At 34.1% G+C, this 22990-nt stretch overlaps 2 protein-coding genes across 5 annotated transcripts; one reads left to right on the forward strand and one right to left on the reverse strand.

Moving 5' to 3' along the window:
• The first annotated feature begins 2204 nt into the window (after nucleotides 1-2204).
• On the forward strand, nucleotides 2205-21913 carry LOC111060061 (methylosome protein 50). The gene is made up of 7 exons (XM_022347703.2): nucleotides 2205-2602; nucleotides 9238-9404; nucleotides 13818-13993; nucleotides 17452-17630; nucleotides 18512-18689; nucleotides 20802-20873; nucleotides 21313-21913. The coding sequence occupies exons 1-7, from the start codon at nucleotides 2482-2484 to the stop codon at nucleotides 21431-21433; spliced, it is 1014 nt and encodes a 337-aa protein (XP_022203395.2). The 5' UTR covers nucleotides 2205-2481; the 3' UTR covers nucleotides 21434-21913.
• Nucleotides 3346-7222, reverse strand: LOC111052339. 4 transcript variants are annotated; one of them, XM_039431005.1, is made up of 5 exons: nucleotides 6961-7222; nucleotides 6706-6781; nucleotides 6400-6526; nucleotides 5851-6059; nucleotides 3346-5763 (listed from the first exon to the last, which is right to left on the reverse strand). In XM_039431005.1, the coding sequence occupies exons 3-5, from the start codon at nucleotides 6497-6499 to the stop codon at nucleotides 3748-3750; spliced, it is 2325 nt and encodes a 774-aa protein (XP_039286939.1). In that variant the 5' UTR covers nucleotides 6500-6526; nucleotides 6706-6781; nucleotides 6961-7222; the 3' UTR covers nucleotides 3346-3747. The 4 variants fall into 4 exon arrangements, with proteins under 4 accessions (XP_039286939.1, XP_039286936.1, XP_039286937.1 ...); XM_039431002.1 differs by having other exon boundaries at nucleotides 3346-6059; XM_039431003.1 differs by having other exon boundaries at nucleotides 3346-6059; nucleotides 6706-7222.
• Nucleotides 21914-22990: the final 1077 nt, after the last annotated feature.

Genomic DNA, 22990 nt, shown 5'->3' on the forward strand with positions numbered 1-22990 from the left:
ATAATGAAATTATAATACAAACAAAATTATGAAATTAGTAGATAAATATTAATGTTCTATTAATGATAATAATAAGAAAGTTAATTTCTCAAGATTACATGTAAACTTTGAAAACCCGTAGGAAAGAGTCCTGAAGTCAGATTATAAATTTGATAGGGCATAAACCTGGTCCTGAACATAACGAACACAACTAAAAAAATCATCAAATTCGTTGCACACATAAAAAAGTTATTGAATTTCAAAATTTGAGGCTCGATTTTTATTTATATAGATGGACTATTATTGACATGGAACTTATATTAATATTGTATTGACTCTAAATTACTGTATGACGAAACTCCATGTTTGTAAATGCTCTTGAGTTAATAAAACATTATTATTATTCCAGTTGGGGCGTGAATTGTGAACTTGCTGAAAAATAATTGACCGAGATGAGAAGTGAGGTCTATTCAAGTCGATGCTTCCCATTTCTCTTCATGTATTTATGCTTACCTACTTACTTGATACTTGTTGTTATCCCACTGGAAACGCTGCTGCGTCATGGTCGTCGCTCTGCAGAAACTCCTCTACAGAGTAATAAGGTCTGGCTAGCAGGTAGGTCTTCAGTGCCCTCTTGAACCTGTCCTTCCTCTCTATGGTTCTAATGTCCTCTGGAACCCTATTGAATATGGCGGAGCTGAGGAATTTGGGCCCTTTCTGGCTAAAGTAGATATTACCTGCTCCATATGAATCAATCCTGCATGTCGAGTGTTGTATGGATGGACTGCCTCATTTCTAATAAACAATTCTGGCTTCCTCTTCACCATCATGGCTGCCTCCAAGATGAATGTTGATGGCAGAGTAAAAATATTTTATTGACGAAAAAGTGGCCTAAAATGCGCTAAGTATGGTGCTCCACAAACTGTTCGTACAATACGCTTTTGTAACAGAAAAATTCTTTTTGCCAATGTGCTTCCACCCCACATTGTTATACCATAACTCATTATGCTACTAAAACATCCGTAGTATACCTTCATCAAAATATCATTTTCTACAATAGGTAAGAGTCTACGAATCAAGTAACATATTGATGTCAATTTTACAGACACATTTTCAATGTACTGATTCCATCAAAGGTTACTATTTAAAGTGATCCCAAGATATTTTGTGGATTCATTTACTGCAATACTATAGCCGTCCAGTTTAAGCAGTGGTGAGTGGTCAGGTTTTTTCCGATTGTAGAACTTGATTACATTTGTTTTGTCTCTGTTTAGTATCAACTGTTTATTGGTGCACCATTCCTGCATTTGTTGTAAAGCTCTCTGCGTTCTGTTTCTTAGCTGTTCATGATTTTGACTCTGTAAGTTATAAGGTGGCTTACATCATCAGCAAGCATCCATATTCCTCCCTCCGTAATCGATTCAGGCAAATCGTTCACATAGAGAAGAAAAAGAATCGGCCCCAGATTTGAACCTTGAGGGACTCCTGTACTTGAAACTTCCAGATCTTTAGAATAATAGTGCTTGGTCAAGCCATCCACACCAGTGTATGCCTCACACAAACCGCCTGTCTTCTGTTTGAAACATAAGTTGCAATCCATTTCAATGCCATACCCCCAATGCCCAGAGTCAGCAGCTTCCTTATCAATTTCTTGTGTGGGATAAGGTCAAAGGCCTTAGTCATATCGTAGAATATGCACATTGATTCTCCCTTTGCATTCAAATTCTCATATATGTTGATCAATAGTTCGAATATTGCATCTGCTGTTGACCGACCCTTTCTGAATCCAAACTGTTGAGAAGAGAAGATGGCTTTTATGTTCCTTATTCATGGCAAAACGCGGCAATAGATTTTTATGACATGTGAAAGGTATGTTCCTTTTTGAATTGCGCGTCGACGTATTATAACGTTTTTGCACAGATCGCATGGAGTAAAAAACGTTCAGAACCCTTACAGTAGACAGAGAGACAGATTGCCAGTATAGAAAAGAGTAGCTATCCCTTATGGTACTGTACCGTACGCTGAAATTTCTGTTCAGTATCAGTATAAAAAGTGAAATTTCTTAGTTTATGTTCAGGAGTTGCCCAAAATCGCTTTCAAATCTCATCCAAATTTATTTTATCTGGATGTATTCAAGTTTTGAAGAACGCGGGAAAAAAATATCGATTGATCAATAAATGATATATTGGTCGACTACTTTACACCTCGATATTCTTGACTATCGGATTTTGCTCGAGTATCGTATCGTCTCGTTGGTCTCGTCTCGTCTCTCGTCACGGAACGTAACAAAAACGAAAACGAACCGCGTGGTTGTAGGTTATGTTCTTACAAACAAATTACTACTTGTAAAATTATTGTAATTTTATTTATAGTAAATCAATAGATTTAATTAATTTTCGTTTTGAATTCAACTGTTTGTTAGGTATAGGAGTTGTGATTTTGTCTTATTTAGGTGTTCAGATCTTTGTAGCGTAACTTATAAGAATTTGCTATAGCTCAACTATGGTTCCAGCGGAAGCGGATCTCAACAATTTAACCTCAAATGCTACACAATTCGAAAGTGAAAATAATTCACTTTCAGTTAAATATGATAAACATTTTATGTTTTTGGACTTATCTGATGGTTTGTATTTCAAAAAATGAAAATACCTTAATTTTATCCTTGAAATATTTAGGTAGCCTACCATGTAAATATTTCTTTATAGGCCTATAACTTACCGGTATATAATATTATTTATAAGCCTATATCGTCGGTTAAGTTCTAACAACACGTATCTACAAAAACGTGTTTTTTCAGGAGAGCAAAAAAAATAACTTTTTAAATATTAAAAATATGCAAAAACTAAAAAATACGTAAAACTGAAAAATTTACTTTTGAGTAATTTCCAATTATCCATATTTATCTATTTCCATTTTTAAATATTTTATATGTATTTTTTTGAGATACGTGTAGTTAACCAAAAGTTTCTGTTAAGATACGTGTTGTTGGGGAAGGATTAAAATGAAAAGAGCATTATTATGAAATCATGATCATGATTTAATCATGGTTGATATAAATAACATAATAACATGAAGTTTTGAGAATATAATATGAATGAATAACTTTTAAATTTACCAAATTATAACTTAGTTTCAATATAGAAGGTACTGTACCGTATATCTGAAAATATTTGAATACTTAATACATCACAGCTCAAGAAGCTTAATATTTTATTACAAGCAGTAAACTAGAAATTATACTTAATTTAATTTATGAAAATGTCAATATTCAATGAAATTCATGGTATCAAAAACATGAAAGAAAAATTGAAAAGCATCATGATTATTGAGTTCTGGTCATGAGATCTAAATTAATAATATTAAATTGTCAAAGTGACTCAATTGAACTTAAAAATACTAATCTATTCTGTTTCCCGTGCTGCTAGTGAATATTTCACTCTGAACTATTTTACACTACACAGCACACATAAATTTTAATATTAGTTTAAATGTAAACTACCGTACTCCTCACATGTGGAGCACTTTTGGATTTTACTCCATTTCCAACACTTTACAACACTCCAGTGTTGAAAATGGAGTGAAATCCAAAAGCACTGGAGTGTTGTAAAGTGTTGAAAATTGAGTGAATTCCAAAAGCGCTCCACATGTGAGCAGTATTTTATATTATATTTTAAACTAATATTCAAATAATTTATGACTGCAGTGGCATGTAAAATAGTTCAGAGTGGAATAAAAATTACTATTTGACCAATCAATCAAGTTTAAAAATTACATCTGATAGGGCAAAGAATCATAAAAGCTATGATAGTCCTCAGGAATTACTAGTTTTAAATCTTGAAGGTGTTTCCACTTACTGAAGGGAATCTTGATTCTTTCCTTAAAAAGTGGCGTTGGCTCAATCTGTTGTTGGATCTTGTTAGCTCTCCTTGGTAGGTCGGTGAACTCGTCAACAAATGCGAGTTTGTATTTAATTTTCCCAATTTCGGTATATTTCAAACACCTAACATCCACAACGCAAGGATCACCCTTCTTCCTACCTGGTCGAATTGAATCGTAGTACACAATCTTTGAAAAGTCCTTGAAAAAAGTGTGTTTGAGATAAACTGCCTCGTACGGAAATGGTGTGTGTCTAGCCTCCTTGGTGAATTTCACGTACTCATAAGGCATGAAAATATCTTTGCCTCTTATTTTCTGTTCTATTTTGGAGTGAACAGAGTCGCCTTCCATTTGTGTGTGTCCTTTGACAAGATATTTTTGAGTGATTTCTACGCCTTTTGTTACTGAAAAATGAAGTAATGCGTTAGAAACAAATTGATTTCTATTCTGGTTTGTACAACCGTCTGTATACACAATAATGGGAAGCAGTGGGTTACAACAATGTTCTTCTAAATATGCCCACAAACACGAAGCAAAGGTATTGGCAGAAAGATCTCCCTCAACCTCACTGAACCAGTAACACTTACAGTGCTTACTGGCTAGGTTATATACTGTGTAATTGTGAGAGCACAATTTAGTTTTGTAATACATCGATGATGCCTTGGTCATTGGAGTCAATTTGACTGCCTGCACATCTGCAGTCAAACAATATATTTCGCCTTTCAATGCAAGTTCCTTATCCCTCTCTTTTTCTTTTCTAGCCTCATCTTTTTCGATAATATGTCTTTCATAAACCTCTTTCAAAATATTCCCAGCTTTAAAGGCATAGCAAGTATCGCATTGGTCTTTCCTAGGAGAAAAAACTGAAAGATTCTTCTCTTTAAAAACTTCCATAAATGTTGTTATGGATCCACATGGTCTGTTGTTGATTGTGCAAAACTCCTTGTACTTTCTGTACAAGGCCTGGTTTGATTCCCATATCGGTTCTAAATAAAGTTTAAATGACGAAGCCCGACAGTAATGTGAAGGAACTTTAGGTAGTGAGTCAAGCCAATCTGATAAAACTTTCTTTTTTTCAGAGATTTCTTTACTTTGTGCATCTTTTCCATTCACCAGTCTAATAGAGTTTTCTGGTTGAACATTTTCCTCCTTTTTATTAGTATTTTCAACATAGTCCTCAGAATATCCTTCACCCCCATTATTTTTTATCCAGTTATGAACCATCCACTCATTCAATCCAAAGGTATTCAGGAACATGGTTTTGCAGACTGACTTGAATTCACTCTCATTATTCAAATAATATTTATAAGAATTTGACCTACGACTCTTCTTATTTTCATCCTCGACAGTTTTGCTATTCGTTTCACACTTCTTCACATGATCGGTGATATACACTATCTTCTCTTTCCATGACATAGGCCAGAAATTATTAAACATTTTTCTTCTATCTTCCTCTGAAAATTCAGTGCATTTTCTTTTCTTGTTTGCCTTGCATACTTTTGATACACATGCAGGACCCATTTTTCTTTCTTCGCGTTCATTTTCACTCCTTTGTACAATTATCTTGCCATTTTTTCTTACTTTCTTGTAACCAACATACTTTTTTCCAGTCATCCGTAGTTTTTTGTGGAGTGAAACATCCCATGCAGAATTATCAGGTCTCTTTCTCCTTTTTCGAGTAGGAATATCATCGCAATCGCTGTTGTCATTGGTGATATCATTTAAAGTATTATTATTAATTGCACTTTTTACACTAGTATCCGATGAATCATTTTCTGATAATACAAAGTCTGGGTCGTTGCAGTCATCTAGCCCTTCATCCATCAGTTCACTATTCGCAGCAGTCACTGTAGGTCTATAATCACTTTTAGAATTCAGCATCCCATCATTTACATCCAGAAAAACTAACTCTTCAATGTTGTCATTATCCGCAGCAGTCACTGTGGGCCTACAATCACTCTCACCATTCAAAATCTTATTGTCCAGCAAAACTAATTCTTCAATATTATCACTATTCGCAGCAGTCACTGTAGGCATACAATCACTCTCATTACCGGTATTCAAAGTCCCATCATTTTCGTCAAGCATAACTATCTCTTCATTAATTACATCGCTGATCAGTAAGCCATCTTCCAGAAGTACGTCTACGGAATCTAACAGATCAAATGAATCCTTCTTGGGCCTTGAATCGACTGGTTCAATTCCTGAAAAGAAATTGAAGTAGGCCTATGTCAATTTTATATTTGAGTTATAAATGTAGGCCTATATGATAATCTTCAATAATAACAGATTTCTATGGAAATCTATTCGATATAATTATATAGAATCAATTGATGAATAGTATAATTAGATAAACTTGCAGAGCAGGCCTTCCATGATAGAAATCAGGCTTTCCCAATAGAAAAATAATATTTTAAATCAGTTTTTTTCTCAAATAGGGCCTGCTGGCCCTTTTGTAATGTAATTTCAATAATCCGGATAGGGTCCGGTCCCAATTGATCCAGATTATCGGCGTTCTACTGTATATAAATTAAGAACACTTACGAATTGTTTTTTCCTTCGCAATTGAAGATAGGATTTCATCAATGAAATCATCATCATCATTGATTGATCCCTTGGTAGAATCACTGCTAGGCTCATCCATAATTTGATAACTCCACGTATCTCGGATCTGTAAAATGAAATCATAAAGTTTGAAACTACGTATCTTGATGTTCAACTTCAGCTGTTATTTTTAATGCGAATGAAATAAATTCTGATTAATTCAATCGATTTTTATGATTTATCATATAATTGAGCATACATTCCATTAATTAAAAATTTCTTATTATTCAAAGAATAATCACTCACCTGCTTTGAATTTGTTGCTTCAATCCAGACACATGCTCACAATGCAAAAAAGTTGTTAACTCCACGTATCTCGAATCTGTAAAATGAAATCATAAAGTTTGAAACCACGGATCTTGATATCCTACTTTAGTTGCTATTTTCAATGTGAATGAAATAGATTGAGATTAATTCAATTGATTTTCATGATTCATCAAATAAATGAGCATACATTCGAAGTATAAAACATTACTAACTATTCAAAGAACAATCACTCACCTGCTTTGAACTTGCCGCTTCATTCCAGACGCCTGCTAGCAATGCTAAAACTCCAAGATCCGTGCTGTTGGATTACATTGTGACCAACTGTCAGATACGAGGTTGAAATTTACCCGTTTTTAACAAATTTCCCCTACTATTTGAATATCAACGTTGATTTATACAGGTAGAGGGAGACAAGAGCTACCAAGTTCAATAAAAATGTCAAAACAGCCAAAAATTGAGATACGTGTTGTTAGAGCTTAACCGACGATATGCTTATATATTTTGTTTAAAAAGGTTAGCACTGATTATAATGACTACTGACAACCTTTTTTTGTTTGTAATTTTTTGTAGCAGGTGTGGAGAAGTCTGTCCATGGACTTTGAATCAAAAACCCAAAGCATAGAGCCCATAGCCTTGTATCCGTTATTTATAATTAGCAGGAAATAGGCTATTATGTATTAGCAGGCAACTTTAGAGAAAGACGGAACCTTTGATAAATTTGTGTCCGCAAGAGCATTTTTTATACGTGAAAGCAGCTTTTTTTACGTGCTGCATGATTTGCCATAAATAGGAAGAATTGGCAAAAGTTACTAATTATGGCACAATTGTATTTCAACTATTTATAAAAATATCGGCTCAATTTTTTTAATAAAAGAGGAGGAAGAACAGCTGATAGTCGATAGATGAATATAAGTTTTAATCAAAATTTAACTAATTAAATATTACAAATATTGAATTTTGCTTAACTCAACTAATTAGTCAATTTTATCTAACGGATAAGTCTTCAAGGTTGCCCTTTGCGTCTAGTTTGTTATAGGTAGCCTCTGACTAAATCCTAGAGTACTGACAGAATTTGTACGGTATGTCATCGTATCATTAAAGATATCGACTTAATTTTTTAATGAAAAAGAAGAAAAAATTACATGCACTAGAAAGTACCGAGTGTTTAAAAAATGGCCCAATTTTAAACAGTTATATTTATTTCTGAAAATGGTACACACAAACAAATTTACATCAAATTACTCACAGAAGTATCAAGTTTATGATGATGTATTATAAGAGTGTTCTGTTTGCCCTCTCTTTGAGGTTCGGATGACATCTAGACGGTAGCCAAATCCATCGCAGATTGTTCGCTAGATGTCTTCTCGGACTGTAGTTATTGCATCGTTGTCCTGGATTTTGCTCCTCAATATCAAGTTCCGTTAAAGTTGATCGTCATAATGCTCATATATAGGGAACTGAAAATCCTCATGAAACAGTGGAGCATGAACAAGATTCGCCTAAACTGAACGTTTTTTGGAGTTTCACAAACCAAGGTCTATGGACCCTTATTTTTTGAGAAAAACAGTGAATGGTGCATCTTTCCTGGCAATGATACGAAATTGGCTATTTCCTCAACTAATTGCTTACTCGGACAACTTTATCTTTTAACTAGATGGAGTACGACCACACTGGCACAAGGATGCACGCCATTTCCTCAACACCAACTTGCCTCAAGGTTGGATAAGGCGCATAGGATTGCAAGACTTTGCTTTGCATTCCTGGCCTCCACGGTCACCTGCCATAACACCGTGTGATTTTTTCCTGTGGGGATAAATTAAAGATCGTGTTTATGTTCCTCCCTTAGCACTTGATATTGAGGAGCTAAAAACGATGATAACTCATGCAGTAGCTACAGTCCGAGAAGACATCTTGCGAACAGTCTGCAATGGATTTTGCTACCGGCTAGATGTCGTCCATGCCTCAAAAGGAAGGCACATAGAACACTTATAATTCATCATCATAAATTTGATACTTCTGTGAGTAACTTGATGTAAAATTGGTTTGTGTGCACTATTTTCTTTAAAAAATATAACTTTAAAATTGGGTCATTCTTTTTGAAATACCCGGTACTTGTAAAAAAGATAATCTCTACACACAGATTTGTAACAAGATGAGAAGAACCAAGTTATTCATAAATTGTGGTTTTCATTTTTTTATAGTAGGCCTAAGTTATGTAACTTATGGAAAAAGTAAATTCGTATGGTTTTATTTGGAGGAGAGTCCCTTGCGGAAAAGTCCCACCTCGGCTGAATATATAATTTAAGCCTTCAATGGGCCTTACGACTGTCATACTTCAGCCGGGACCGACAATTACTGGTCATGAAAGAGCTTCAACTTATTAAAGACTTTAAAGAGTATAATAAATTTCAAAAATTTTAAATGTCTGTTAGGGTTGTAAAAAAAAAGAATGCTTTATGTTCGGCTATTGTATTTGATGGAACAGTTGAATTTGTAAAATGCTCATTCCAGATGGACACATGCTGCTTGGCGCCGGAAATCTGGGCGGACGACATTGGAGCTCTTCTATTCATTATTACAAGGAAGCTAAAACATCAATCAACCAAGAATATGGTCAACCTGTTAAAGGCATGAATGATGTTATTTCCTGTGGAAAAATATTGGAATCTGGAAAAAGGGTTAGTAAACTTGATTGTAATATATTTGGTGTCGGTTTCCGAGCTCGGGATTTTGCTAAGTTATAGACTTTGAATAGCTGGAGTCAGAAAATTGGCTTTCCGAAACGGGGCGTAGTCGTAGTTTTTATGATAATCTTTATTTTCTCATTTCTATAATATTGGGAATTTTTTCCTTGACGAAATGAAACATTCCGAAATAATTCAAAATTCGGTAGCTCAAACTTTACCCTATTTTCCCTCTATTTTATTTTGTGTTCAATTTTCTAGTTTTTTGAGATTTAATTTAAACGTGGACTACGACTATGACCCCGTTTCGGAAAGCCAATTTTTTTCGCCACACTGCACAGAAAGCAGCTGTTTTCCAGTCCCTACGTAGATCTGAAAGACATTGTTTGCAGACGACTCTCGTCTGATGTAAGAAACAGGTTTCTTTCCGGCTAAGGCCGGAAAGAGTTTATTGGAGAAATAATTTATTATTATCAATATGTTGAATATTACATTGATTAATAACATTCAGATTGGAATATAAATTCCAAGTCAATCCTTGTATTATTTCGCTTGAACATTTTTAGGTTATGTCAGAGTCGTAAAATGAGGTTAGTTTTTTTACACATAATTCTGATACGATTATATTCCAAAATGAACTTGCAAACTATAAATTATGAATTTAGATGGACTAATCCAAATAATTTAGGTATTCCATGACATCTATTTGGCTTTTTATCTACTCCAAAACCATAACTGAATTGTATTTGCTCAGTCAAGTCTAGAACTTGAATTCAAACCCTAACCCAGTCGAGGGTTTAAAATCACGCTGTTTTAAGTCCTGGACTTAACGATTTTTGATGAATTCTTGACTCGGAAAGAGGCGAGAATCTAATTTAAGTCCTGGACTTATAAGACCTTCACTCGCGAAATTATAAACTCCAGGGTCTAACATGACCTCTAAACACCAGAGTCTATTTAAGTCCTCAACTACATTAACGCTCTGACTCGGAAAGCCAATTTTCTGACTTCAGAGTTTAAAGCCAGTTAAAGTCTAGAACTTAGCTAAATCCCGAGCTCGGAAACCGGCCCTTAGGTTATTTAGACAAATCAGAATAAAAAATGAAAATACTCGGACAATTTCCTGATATTCAGATTACCTCAGATTTGCTAGAGCTATGACCTTTAACTTTTGCTTTTGGAAGTGCTTAATAAACAATTATTCTCACATATATATTGTTTATTTTTCTGTGTGGCGAAAAATAGCGTTCGCACCACGGGCAAAAATGTTTTTCCGGCTCTCAATCATTTCTAGTCCTCGGCCTACGGCCTCGGACTTGGAAACCGATTTCGAGCCGGAAAAGTCCCATTTCGGCCCTAGGTGCAAAATATACTTTGACTCCAGCTGTTAAAGTCTAGAACTTGGCTAAATCCCGAACTCGGAAACCGACCCTTAATTTGATCACACCATTGAGTTCCACCATTTTTGTAGATGTTATTTGCTTGCCGCCTGTTTTCTTTACTAAATAAATGAATATGTTAGTTGAATTTGTATGTAAAACAATAAAAATTGAGAAAATGACCATTGGATGTTGCGGTCAGGGACACACAAGGCGTTTTTCAGAAGTATCGATCACCGTTTAATGCGTGTACACATGGAGTGGACTGATATATCGTCTGCTGCCCAGGCTCACATTTTTAAGCGTCAATAGCCAAACACTAATAGAACGAACAACGAAGGTGTATCCACTTCCTTGCTAGCATTTAGTATTTTATAGGAGGGAGATCAGCCAGTGATGAATAGTCATAGGCCCAATTTGTCGATTTGAATCAGTCGACTCAGAGTGCTTTCAGAGAGGAACCCACATAATGCGTATAATGAGCAGTTGAACACTACATAACTCTGGCCGCTTCAGCACGGCAACATCGCCGCCGCTGTATCCCTACTTTTCTCTGCTCCCCATATTCCTCTAAGTTTGAAGTTATTTTATATGGACTAATAAAACAATTTATTATTATAAATATAAATAAATAAAAATATTGTTTTATTAATTAATAGGTTCGCAAATTGCATGGTTGCCTGTAAAGTCGGTATATGGGCGAAAGTTTTACGTGACAACGACTTGAGTGGTAAAATAATTTTAATGTGAATATTCATTCGTATAGTAGGAAGAAGGATGAAATAATAGTAACAATTTAAAACATTTATTTATACAAAGAATTATATTTAAAACATTAATTTATACAAAGAATCTCGCACTGAACCACAACATTGTGATTACTACAACATAACCTATTCACTTATGCATGATTATGTGATTATGCATTATTGTGATTACTACAACATAATCTATTCACTTATTCACCTAAGCAGGCGCAGTCGCAGGAGATTGCTTGCGGCGCCTGCGCAGGTTGACTGCTCCGTTTCACTCTCTCTCCAGGTGAATGCCTTCGGATTGCTGGCTGCTGCTGCGTTGCTCGCCACTGCTCCTATTCGTGCTCTTTCCAGACGACCGTGAACCGAAACGAACGCTCTCACTCGCTCTCATTGTGAGCGCATAACGTGGGAACGTAACGCAGTTTCTTGAAGTGTCACCCGGCAAACCAATTTATAAGACGTTGTCACGTCAAAAGTAGCCCATGTGATTGAATTGTTTTTTGTATGGACTATTAATAGGTCTAAATGCCATAAGGTGCTGAGGCTGCCAGCGACAAAAGGACTATAGTGAGGTCCACGTTATAATGGCAGTGTTGGATTAGCGATCCTTGTCTATCATTCAACAAAGCGGATAGCGCTATTTCTTTCTCGCTTTGCTCTGTTGCCAGGTCGTCTTTTAACAATGTAGAATTGATGATTAATTAACAAAATATTAATTCTTAATTATAAACATTTAGAAAAATATAATTTCTGCTTAATAAAATATAATTGATTATTTTAAACGAGAATGAACCATTAATATTACAACAATAAACCTGTATCAGCTACAGTCATAGAAGGCATTGACAAGACAGAGGATCGGCAACGTTTTTCTCCTATATTTCTCCACGCCATTATAACGTGGCGCTCACTATAGTCTGATGCAGCTGCTACAATCAAGTGATCTGCTCATTTGAAGCACATGATTGGTTGAGACAGCGATTCATCTTTGTGTTCTTGTGTCTTTCTATTCTCAAACAAGATTAGCTCATCTTCCAAAGGGTTTCTTTTATTTCCTTTTAAAGAATGAATGAAAAACACACTTCTCTTTCATCTTAGTGAAACTTTCTCGATTGATAATACTTTTTACTCAACAAATAGCAACTGGGGTTATGAATAGGGTTACTAGGTTATAAATATGTTATAGGGCTACTATTCAACTAGGAACTAGGTCTATACAAAGATATTTTAACCTCATGATTAGTATCGCCGCACATGCTGTGGCCACTGTTGACTAGTGAGTTTAAGGCAAAGAAAGATGAAGATCTATTAAATATTTGGGAACGAAAGGTTTTGAGAAGGATATTTGGCCTATTATATGTTAATGAAATTTCTAATTGTCGACGAGAAAAAAGTGAGGCGTTTGAGTTGGCTGGGACACGTTGAGAGAATGAGTGACTCAAGAGTTGTAAAAAAGGTCTTCAGAAATAACGGGAGGGCTGAGAGGACGTCTGTGAAAGCGTTGTCTGGAGGATGTGGAGGACGATATTAGGAAGCTGGGTGTCAGGGGATGGAGACGGAAGACTGCCGATAGAGACGAATGGGTAGGCTTTTTGAAGGAGGTCAAGGCTCTGAATGAACTATAGCGGAGTAAGTAAGAACAAGATATGTGTTCCGTTAAGAATGACTACATTAACATTGGCCGTGTTTTAACACAAGGTGATCCATTATCAGGGCTCCATTCCATTTTTGTTGCTCAATTTTCATCATTGATGATATTCTTAAATACTATTCTACAGTCCCGGACTATCAACTAGATATCTGGAACGATGTATCTCTTCCACACCTTCATGACGCTACTATGCGTAGCAATAACATTTGATCATCCAGATAAGTTGTATCCAGCTATTTGAGTCAACCAGCCAGCATACCCTAATTTTATAACTATGAATACAACATGCAAAGGCATGCGCAGTTGGCTTGTTCCTCCCCCGTATCGAATATCTAGAGATCTTCTCATCAGGCTAATTCTGTATCTAATAGTCTATTGATAGGAATAGGGTAGGAATAGTATCAATTTCCTTGCATGGCTACTCCGGACAAAAATTAATTTATTATTAGAATTTGTTTCAAGATATTTTTATTATCTTAATTTTAAAATTGGCTACCTACTAAATTAAATCCTGCTAAATCTTCAGTTTTCTTTTTTAAAACTACACAATGAATAGCCTAATGGATTTAGTATATTTCTTCAACAGCCTTTGTTAATTGACTTGATTTTTTTCGTTTAGATTGTACTTGGTGATGATAATGGAATGATCTGCCTTTCTTCAATTGAAGTAACTGATGACTCAGATAACTTTAATCTGGGTGAGATTGAAGCAGCTCTTGATCATGATTCAAATGTTTTGGCGTTATCACTTTCTCCTAACAAAAATAATCTTGTTTCGGGTGGAAAGGATTGTTGGTGAGTATCCTTCTGCACTTTCTCGATGAAGTTGGCGTATGCTAATTTCATCACTTTCTTGCAATAACGACCAAAAATAGAGCTGGAGAACGTAGTGTTACTAGATAAACGGTTTAAAAAGACTATATATTGTTCATAAATTCATATTTGTAAAGATTTAGACGTACCTATTGAATTTAGGGTTGGCTAGTGTCGAATTCATTCAAATTATAATTTTTTTTAGAAATACGTCTTCTCATTGATGGTGCACTTGAAGATTGTGAAAATATTCTTGGCGTTTTATTTAATAAATTATTATTTGCGTTTTACAAATTCAGTGAGGTAATATAGAACCTCAATTACACTTCATTTTCTCAAATCCAATCAAATTTTAAAAATTCCCTCTTATATCCCTTTCTTTTTCTGCCTGGGGGTTTGGGGCTTTTTTCATTATCAAGTGTGCAAAAAAGTTGAAAGATTTCTCAGGATTTTTCGATGTCCAATCTTATAATAATGTTAAAAATGTCAATGGCCGTACACTTCAATTGGTAATGTCTAGTATGCAGATTGAAGGGCTTAAACATGAGTCTTCGCCTTTGGTCCATGAATATTTTGAACATTCAGCTCTGAGCATAGAATTGCTGACGGGTGTTGAGTTGTGTCGGGGGAGTCATCAGCATCAATCTGATGGGAAGCCGAAGTATGATTTCAGGAGAGCGGACTATCTTTCTCTTTACCAAATCTTTAGGGATTACGTTTGGCAGGTTTTTTATCTTATTGAGGATCTTTATTCAGCAGTAGATCTTTTTTAATCAATAATTTATTCATGCTTTGATCTCATCATGCCAAAAACACGCGTCAATACAATTAATTCAAAGTATCTTCCTTGGATTAGTCGGAATATCATTCAGATGATCAAGAGGAAAGACAAATTCGCACGGAAGAATAATTTTTCGTCTGATCATAGGAATCACTTTAACAATATTAGAGGAGAGCTAACGCTTTTTATATCCCATTTTAATGATGAGTATAATTAGGGTAAGGAGAAATATCAAAGCTGAGTCGATGGAATTCATTAAGTTTGTGAATTTATAGTAAGTGTGAGGCTTAGGGGATCTGTTGGAGAATGGAGCTCAGTGATAGGGCTTCTGTGGGATCTGGATGGTTTTGCTGATTACTTCAAGTCGGTTTATACTCCAATTACTAGCACTTATAGTATGACGCGTGAATCAGATTAGTGAGGAAAATAAAATTAGGATTTGGCTTCCAGTTCATTAGCCATTTCTTTAGTTTCTGTGGAGAGTATAGGGAGGGCAATTAGTATAATGCACTCATTAAAGCCTCTCACCACTCCTGGAGAGGATTCATGCATTCATATTAAAGTAAAAGGTTGCAGGGATGTGCTAGTTGACCCATTAAAGTATATATTCGATTTATCACTGGCAAAATATGTTTCTCCTACCAGGTGGAAGATTTCCAAGGTAAACCCCATTTTCAAGTCTCGCAGAAAGGATCTAATTAGTAACTATCGTCCGATCTCCCTGCTGTCAATTTTCGCATAGGTATTTGAGCGTGTCACAAAACTTGATAATTTGGGTTTTTGTGTGAAAACTTGCAAATCTTTTCAGACGTTACTTGTTCCATCTTACTAATTTATTATGTTATGATCAAGAGTGTTAGGCGAACTCCCTTTTTCAGTAAATTAGGTGTTCTACAGGGCAGTGTATACTTGGTCTTCTATTGTTCCTTTTGTTGATAAATGAACTGCCTCTTTAATTGCTAAATGTTTAATCTTTCTCTAGAAACACTTTCAAGTTTTATTTTCCTTATGAATACACGGTATGAATCTGGATAGAGTCGGTACATGTAAGCACCTGGGTGTTATCTTTGATAACAATCATGATCTCATGTTCTCAATTCGCAAAAACTATAGCATAGCAAGAGCCAATGAAATGCTAGGTCTTGTTATGATGAATACAGCTAACTTCAATAACCTTGATGCAATATGTTCTGCTTATGGTCCGGAGTGTATTGGAATCCTTAATTTGTGTAATCATGGTCTTGATGTAGTTCAGAACAAATTTATGAGGTTTCTCTATTACAAGCGCGTTGGCCAATCAGGATCCATGTTCATACTTTCAATTCCAGAAATCATTTCATCTTTGATGTGATCAGAAGTAGAACGATCAATGATTACAATGCTCCCTTGTTTAGGTCACTGCGATTATACAACATACTTAATAATGTGTTGAATTTTTTTGGTCGGACAGTGCATTTAGGCGGGACTTTAATGAGATTGATTCTAGTTGAGTAAGAGTTTTCTCCCCTTTTTATAGATTTGGTTTACTTCTGTTTCCTTTATCTTCTGTTTTTTTTGTTTTATTGTCTATTGTCATTGGTAGGCTATTGTGTTTCTTTGGTCTGGATAGCCACAGTGGAATTATTTACGGGAACTGTTGTGGAAATATTGTTACTTCATAGTTCTTTCACATTCTCATATTTCTTCATATTCTTTTAGTTTATACTATTTCTGGTTTAATCGTTCTAATTTCCACAATGAATATTCCACATTAGGTTTATGCCAACAGTAGTCCTACCGGTACTTACATAATATCTTGACTATCTTTACACAATATATTAGTGTATTTAATTCTAATACTTGATTTCTTTTTTCCTCTTTGTAAGTTCCATGTTTGCAAGGTTTTCTATTATTTTGGTTTCTTCTGTTTTCAGTTCTTCCCTCAAACTCAATAGTATTAGTTACATTTTTTTCTTTTTAATGTATATCTGCTACTATAAGTTTCATGTATGCAAGGTTTTTTATTATTTTGTATTTTTTCAGTTTTTTCCTTCAACTCAAAAGTATTTGTTACGTACTTTCTCCTTTCTCATGTATTGCTTTTCAAATTATACTGCTCAGTGTGCCTTATGAGGGCAATAATGGGATTTACTTCCGGATACCCTCAAATATGTATAATCTCTAATAAATGAATTATCAACCTTTGAAATTCAAAATTTGAAGTGTACTTATAGTTTGAGGTTTTAGAGTGTAATCATTGAATAATTAAGAATGTTTTCTTGACTTCAATTGGTAATTTCTTAGAAAAGCGCAAATTTGGCACTCTACTACAGGAGTGTTATTGGTTGCTATGGGTTATTGTGTTGGACAGTTCAGATTTCAAACCTAGTTTTATCAAACAGATAATAAAATAAACTTATGTGAATATTATCCAGAAAAAACTGATACGAGCTTTTAAACGTTTTTTTCGTTTCCTATTGTGTTAAAAACACAAATACAAATCAACTGTTAATAATAATTATTGCAGGTTTTCCAGTATACGTTATTAGAAACAAGTAATTCCTAAATATATTATGTTTACAAAATTTGTACAAGCTATTATTACATTGAAATTATTTGTTTGCAGTATAAAATTGAAATTATTTGTTTGCAGTATAAAATTGAAATTATTTGTTTGCAGTATAAAAGTGTGGGATGTTGCCGTGTCATTGAAAACCCTGTTCACGTACAGACCAGCTCATTCACATATTGTGTCCCACGTTGAGTATTCTCCAAAAAGTGATGACATTTTTCTGTCTTGCTCTCACGATGGATCAGCCATATTATGGGACACACGAGCTTTGACTCAACCGGCTCTTGGTAAATTATCAAGCATATAAGACAACTTTTGTACTGGTAGCGCAGGAAAACGGGAAATTTTGAAATGGAATGTATAGAGGGGTCCTTTTTACACTCTTTGACAGTGATATGTTGGTAATGCACTGGCGGCCTGCTGGGCCTGTCTCAGACTGCAGCACGTAGCTTGAGCGACGTCTTTTCAAGTATGTATCTCCCAATTTTAATCAATTCCAATCAATCAATTTTAATCAATTTCAAACCAAAGGTATCAAAATATTGCCTGTGCGGTAGATATAATACCATATTTACAAAATGATCGCACTGCTATTTCACGTTTCACAATCATTAAATGATAATGTGTTCACTTAAAGTTTGCAAAATTTCGAACAAGTAGTATCAATTTCACAATGTTGCAACTGTAATAATCAAAATTTCCCGTTTCCCTGCTCTAATTTTGATATAAATAATTTATTTATTCATTTAATTTTTAATTTCACAAATCAAAACAATGATTGGGATGGAAACAGAATAGATCCAAAACTATTCATATTTTCTATTATGTACGTAAAATTAGATTTATGATAAAATTCAATATTTTACTAAAGTTTTATATTGCATTTTATAGCCAACTAGTAAAATCGAAATAGTAGTATTGACACTAATTTCACTACGATACATTTAAAAGAATGTTTATCCAGGTTGGTAAATTAATATTTTCATAAACTGTAACTATTCTTTTGTTTCAATAACATGTAAACTTCAACTACATAATGCTTTTATTAAATAATAAACGATCATGATTGTTAAAATAAAATGCATATTTACAGGTTACATTTTACATTTGTTAATCCAAAATATATGTTGTGTGCAAAAAAAAAAAAAGAATTTTATTGGTGTTGCAGAACTGAAGTACGCTTGTAATGAAAGCCTTTCTGCTGGTTGTTGGTTGAAAGAAAATGTGGTGGCTGTCGGCAGCTCATTCGGCAATATAATGCTCATTGATATTCGAATGAAACATACTTTTGGTCACACCAAATGTTTCGACAGACCTTTGCATAAAATAGTGAGCAACTCAAATGGGTAAGTACATCTTGTCTGTTTCAAGTTTTTATTCAAATCGATCCTTCAAGTTTCTATAAAATTCTCACTTACAGGAATATGATTCAACGAATTAATGTATGATAGCAAAATAAGAGCAGCACATTCTTCTAAAATTATTCTTATTTTTTATCTACTTCTTAGCACAGAATCTACATTGTTCCACTGTAGTGTACATTGTACGTATATACTTTTCCTGATAGTTTCGACGACGTTTGTTAGCGCAAGGGGCAACTAAACTTGTTAGAATAAAATAAAAATAAAATAGAAATGAAATACACTTATTTTATTTCATTCTCACTTAAAAATGACTATAAATAGTTTAAATAATTTGTTGTTAATAGTAAATTGTACAGAACTTTTTTCTATTTTAAAAATACATTAATTAGAAGATCAAATGCTAATGAAGTTAAATTCTGAGTTGATAAGTTCACACTATCATTTGAAGTATGTTAGGCTATAACTGTGATGACATGATTTTTACGTAATAGAATTGTTAGTTGAATGCTTGAATTCTCAAGAAACAAGTTTATTATTTATAAGCATCGATTATAAATAGATTATTATTTCGATCTTGCTACCTTATCAACATGGCTGGACATCCTCCGACTATTCGATTCGTGTTTTACTGATAACAAATCAAGAGCAAAACACCTTATTACAGTTGCACTGTCGCAAAAATCCACCATCTTGTTAGGAAGCGCCGCATTGTAATAGTATTGATGGTAGGTTCGGATCACTTTAATGATCCGGATTAATTGATCTCGTTCACTGCCACAAGCCAATCAGAAGACCAGGATTGGAACTTCCCAAGGTCACGTGACGTGTCTAGTATTTGCGACATGTAAAAATCTGGTGTGGCGCACTCACACAACCTTCCTTGCCGTTATGAAAATTGATCAACTGACACTAGTGTACCCGCACATATCAAATCTACTATTCTAAGATCTGAGACAGCTGGTGACAGGACAATAGCGCTGCAGACACACGAAGTATGCTATCTCTTCATAGTGAATGATTTAATAGAATCAACAGTTTGCAATTGAATAATCTTATTTTCTTGCATTTCGAGCTTATTTCCAATTTTAGGTGAAAATGTTACTGAACATAAATTGTAGAGATTTTCATGCTGAATCTTTTCCACTTGATGTTTTTTTTGTTTGGAATATATCTGAAGCCTGATAATTGGGAATCTAAAATTGCTCCTGAATCTAAAAAGCGGTGCTCCTGAAATTTTTACAGATATGGGACTTGTGGCAGTCGATAGAGCTTATCAATGACTTTTCTAGGTATGAATTTGATCAAAATCGTTGGAGCCGTTTTCGGGAAAATCACGAAAAACCCTGTTTTTGACAACATTTTCGCCATTTTAGCCGCCATCTTGAATTGCATTTGATCGAAATTGTTCGTGTCGGATCCTTATAGTGTAAGGACCTTAAGTTCCAAATTTCAAGTCATTCCGTTGATTGGGAGATGAGATATCGTGTACACAGACGCACATACACTCATACACACACACACACACACACACACACACACATACAGACCAATACCCAAAAACCACTTTTTTGGACTCAGGGTACCTTGAAACGTATAGAAATTTAGAAATTGGGGTACCTTAATTTTTCGGAAAGCAATACTTTCCTTACCTATGGTAATAGGGCAAGGAAAGTAAAAAGCATTGGTTAGATAGGCGTTTTATGGACAGTTACCTATTCTGTGGTAATATATACTGAAATAATGTATTTTTAGTAATATAGTTATTGGACATTCAGGCTCCAGTTATTGTAAATCATGAAAAAGTACTGTTAATGAATAAACATTTAAATATTTATTTATTTGTGGATAAAATTATTAAAATTCATTAGACTTGGCCCAACACTATTCTATTACCAAATTTTATTTTGAAAATGAATAAAATGTCCAAAAAATAGGTTATGCTTGAAAATTAAAATTCAATTTTTGTCTAAATAATTGACATTTTATTTAGACAAAAATTACTTAGTAGAAAATAGTTTTCCAACTTTCCATTGTATTGAATTTTTTTTGCCTCATTCAAGTGATTTAATTTCTAATAGAGAGTACGTTTTTCAGAATTATTGCTGCCTGTGGCGACACCAGTGAAGTGAAAGCCTTCGATACGCCCTCCGAATATTTGAAACAAATGTGAGTAATCTTGCGGAAACTTCTCTAACTTTCACTTTCCTTATCCTCCCATCATTTTCCTCTACAAAAGTATCCAAGTAGATTTCTACAAAAGTCAGTTGAGTTATCTTGAGAATCCTTGGAAATGTCAGCATTGATGTTATCATTATTATAAGGAATGCTGACAGTTCAAAGTGACTCACACTACAGAAGACTGAATAATGTTACAAATCTGTGTTTGTTGCAGCAGTCAAAATTATGTGAGCAAGAACAATTTTTACTTCATTCAAAACTGAAAAATATGTTTCAATGAAATTTCTATAAATTATATTTATTATTTTGAAAAAGCTATTTGTTATATTAAAACTAGAATTAGACAAGTATAATTTTCTACAATATCTAATTAAGTAGAAACTTTACTTGAATGAAAAATTAAACTAATAATTGAATTATTTTACAGTTATACATCTGACTCGCATAAGGATTTTGTCAGAGGACTCGCATGGCACCCCAAAACGTCGCAGTTATACTCCTGTGGATTTGATACTACTGTGATCTGCCATGATATCATCAAAAGCTAAATACAACTTTTTCAGATTCCAATTTTCCAGATAGTATTTAGTTGTTTACTTTTTTATGCTGAATTTCGAGTTTATTAGTTACTGATCACCATAAAAAGCATTCCAAATTCATTACGTATTCGACAAAATGTTGGATTTTGAATGTCTTTCTGTGGATTCATTATTTTAAAGTTTTTTGTTGAGGTTTGAGCTTCGCACTGTGATCTGGTATGATATAATTTATATGAAATATTTTATCTGCTTGTACTCGTTTGTAAGATTATAATATAAGTTACTTTAATTTTTGAGAAGACAATATTTTGCTTCACAGTATTTATTTGTGTGAAGCCGTTACAATCATGTCGGGCAGTGGCCTCAGGTGTGGACCAAGAAAACTCAATAGATTTCTCTTGAGTCTGTGCACCTCGAGCTTTTTGTCAACTGTTGTAAACTATGGATTTCGAAATATTATTGAATTATTAAAACTCATGTTGTTTGGAAGTTTTATTACAAGAAAATGGAAATAATCCTTTAAAATGAATTTGAAAGACGACTGGTGTCTCACTTGGCTCGCCAGCCATTCTGGGTGCGTCTGTGTTCCAGCGTGCTTAACACTTGGGGACTGAATGTAACACCAGCCTTAAAGTACCTTATTGTGATACACTATTATGCCACCAGAAATAAAAATAAATGTTCTTCACTTACAATCATTATGAAATGGAATGAACCTCTAAAGGGTGTGAAATTGATGAATGAATTGCAATACAATAGGCAAGTGAATAGCCTGGTTTTACGTAGTCTACTATTTAATAGATGATTGAAGACGTCTTTCGCTATTCTCATTGGCCTCGCTTGTTTCAATATTTTCTGGCAATTAACATGATCAAGTTAATTCGTTCTCACTCCTCAAGGCTGTGCGAACGGCTATTAATAAAAATAAATTGATATTAATCATAATTCGAAAATAATCAAACTGATAAAATTTTTCCGATTAGTTTGATATATGAGCGCTTAATGTTTAAATTTTTGAAATTGATCATTTCAGATTCGGTAATAGATAAATTCATAAAATTTTGAGGATCCATGGTATTGTTGATGGAATTAATATTAATAATTTTTTTAGAAAATATTATTTTTCTTAAAGTTACTCATTTTTCAAAAAATAACTCAACTTGGATTATTTTTAGTCAGTTTTTGAAAATGGAATAACATTCTCAAAAATTGAAGAATTTGAAATGAGCTGATGAAAATTTTAAACTTGGGGCGCTCATATCTCAAGAAGGAATAATCGGGAAAAAATTCTGAGAAAATCTTTCTATTTTGCTAACTTGATAATATATGCGAATCGAAAAACTTTTTTGAAAAATATCTCCAGTAAGGTTTTTTCTATCCGCTAGCTGAGCCTAAAAACATATTCATTCTTCAGAATATGCTTCCTTGAAAACATTTTTTACCAGTTGGATTTATTTTCGAATTATGATTATCAACTTATTTTTATTAATATGCTTTGCAAAGTTATGACAGTTCCTGGAATAAGTTTTGAATCCTTTATTATCTACAGCAAAAAAATCCTGGTGA

Source organism: Nilaparvata lugens, chromosome 6 (assembly GCF_014356525.2).
Source record: "Nilaparvata lugens isolate BPH chromosome 6, ASM1435652v1, whole genome shotgun sequence".
In the NCBI taxonomy this organism is placed as follows: Eukaryota; Metazoa; Arthropoda; class Insecta; order Hemiptera; family Delphacidae; genus Nilaparvata; species Nilaparvata lugens.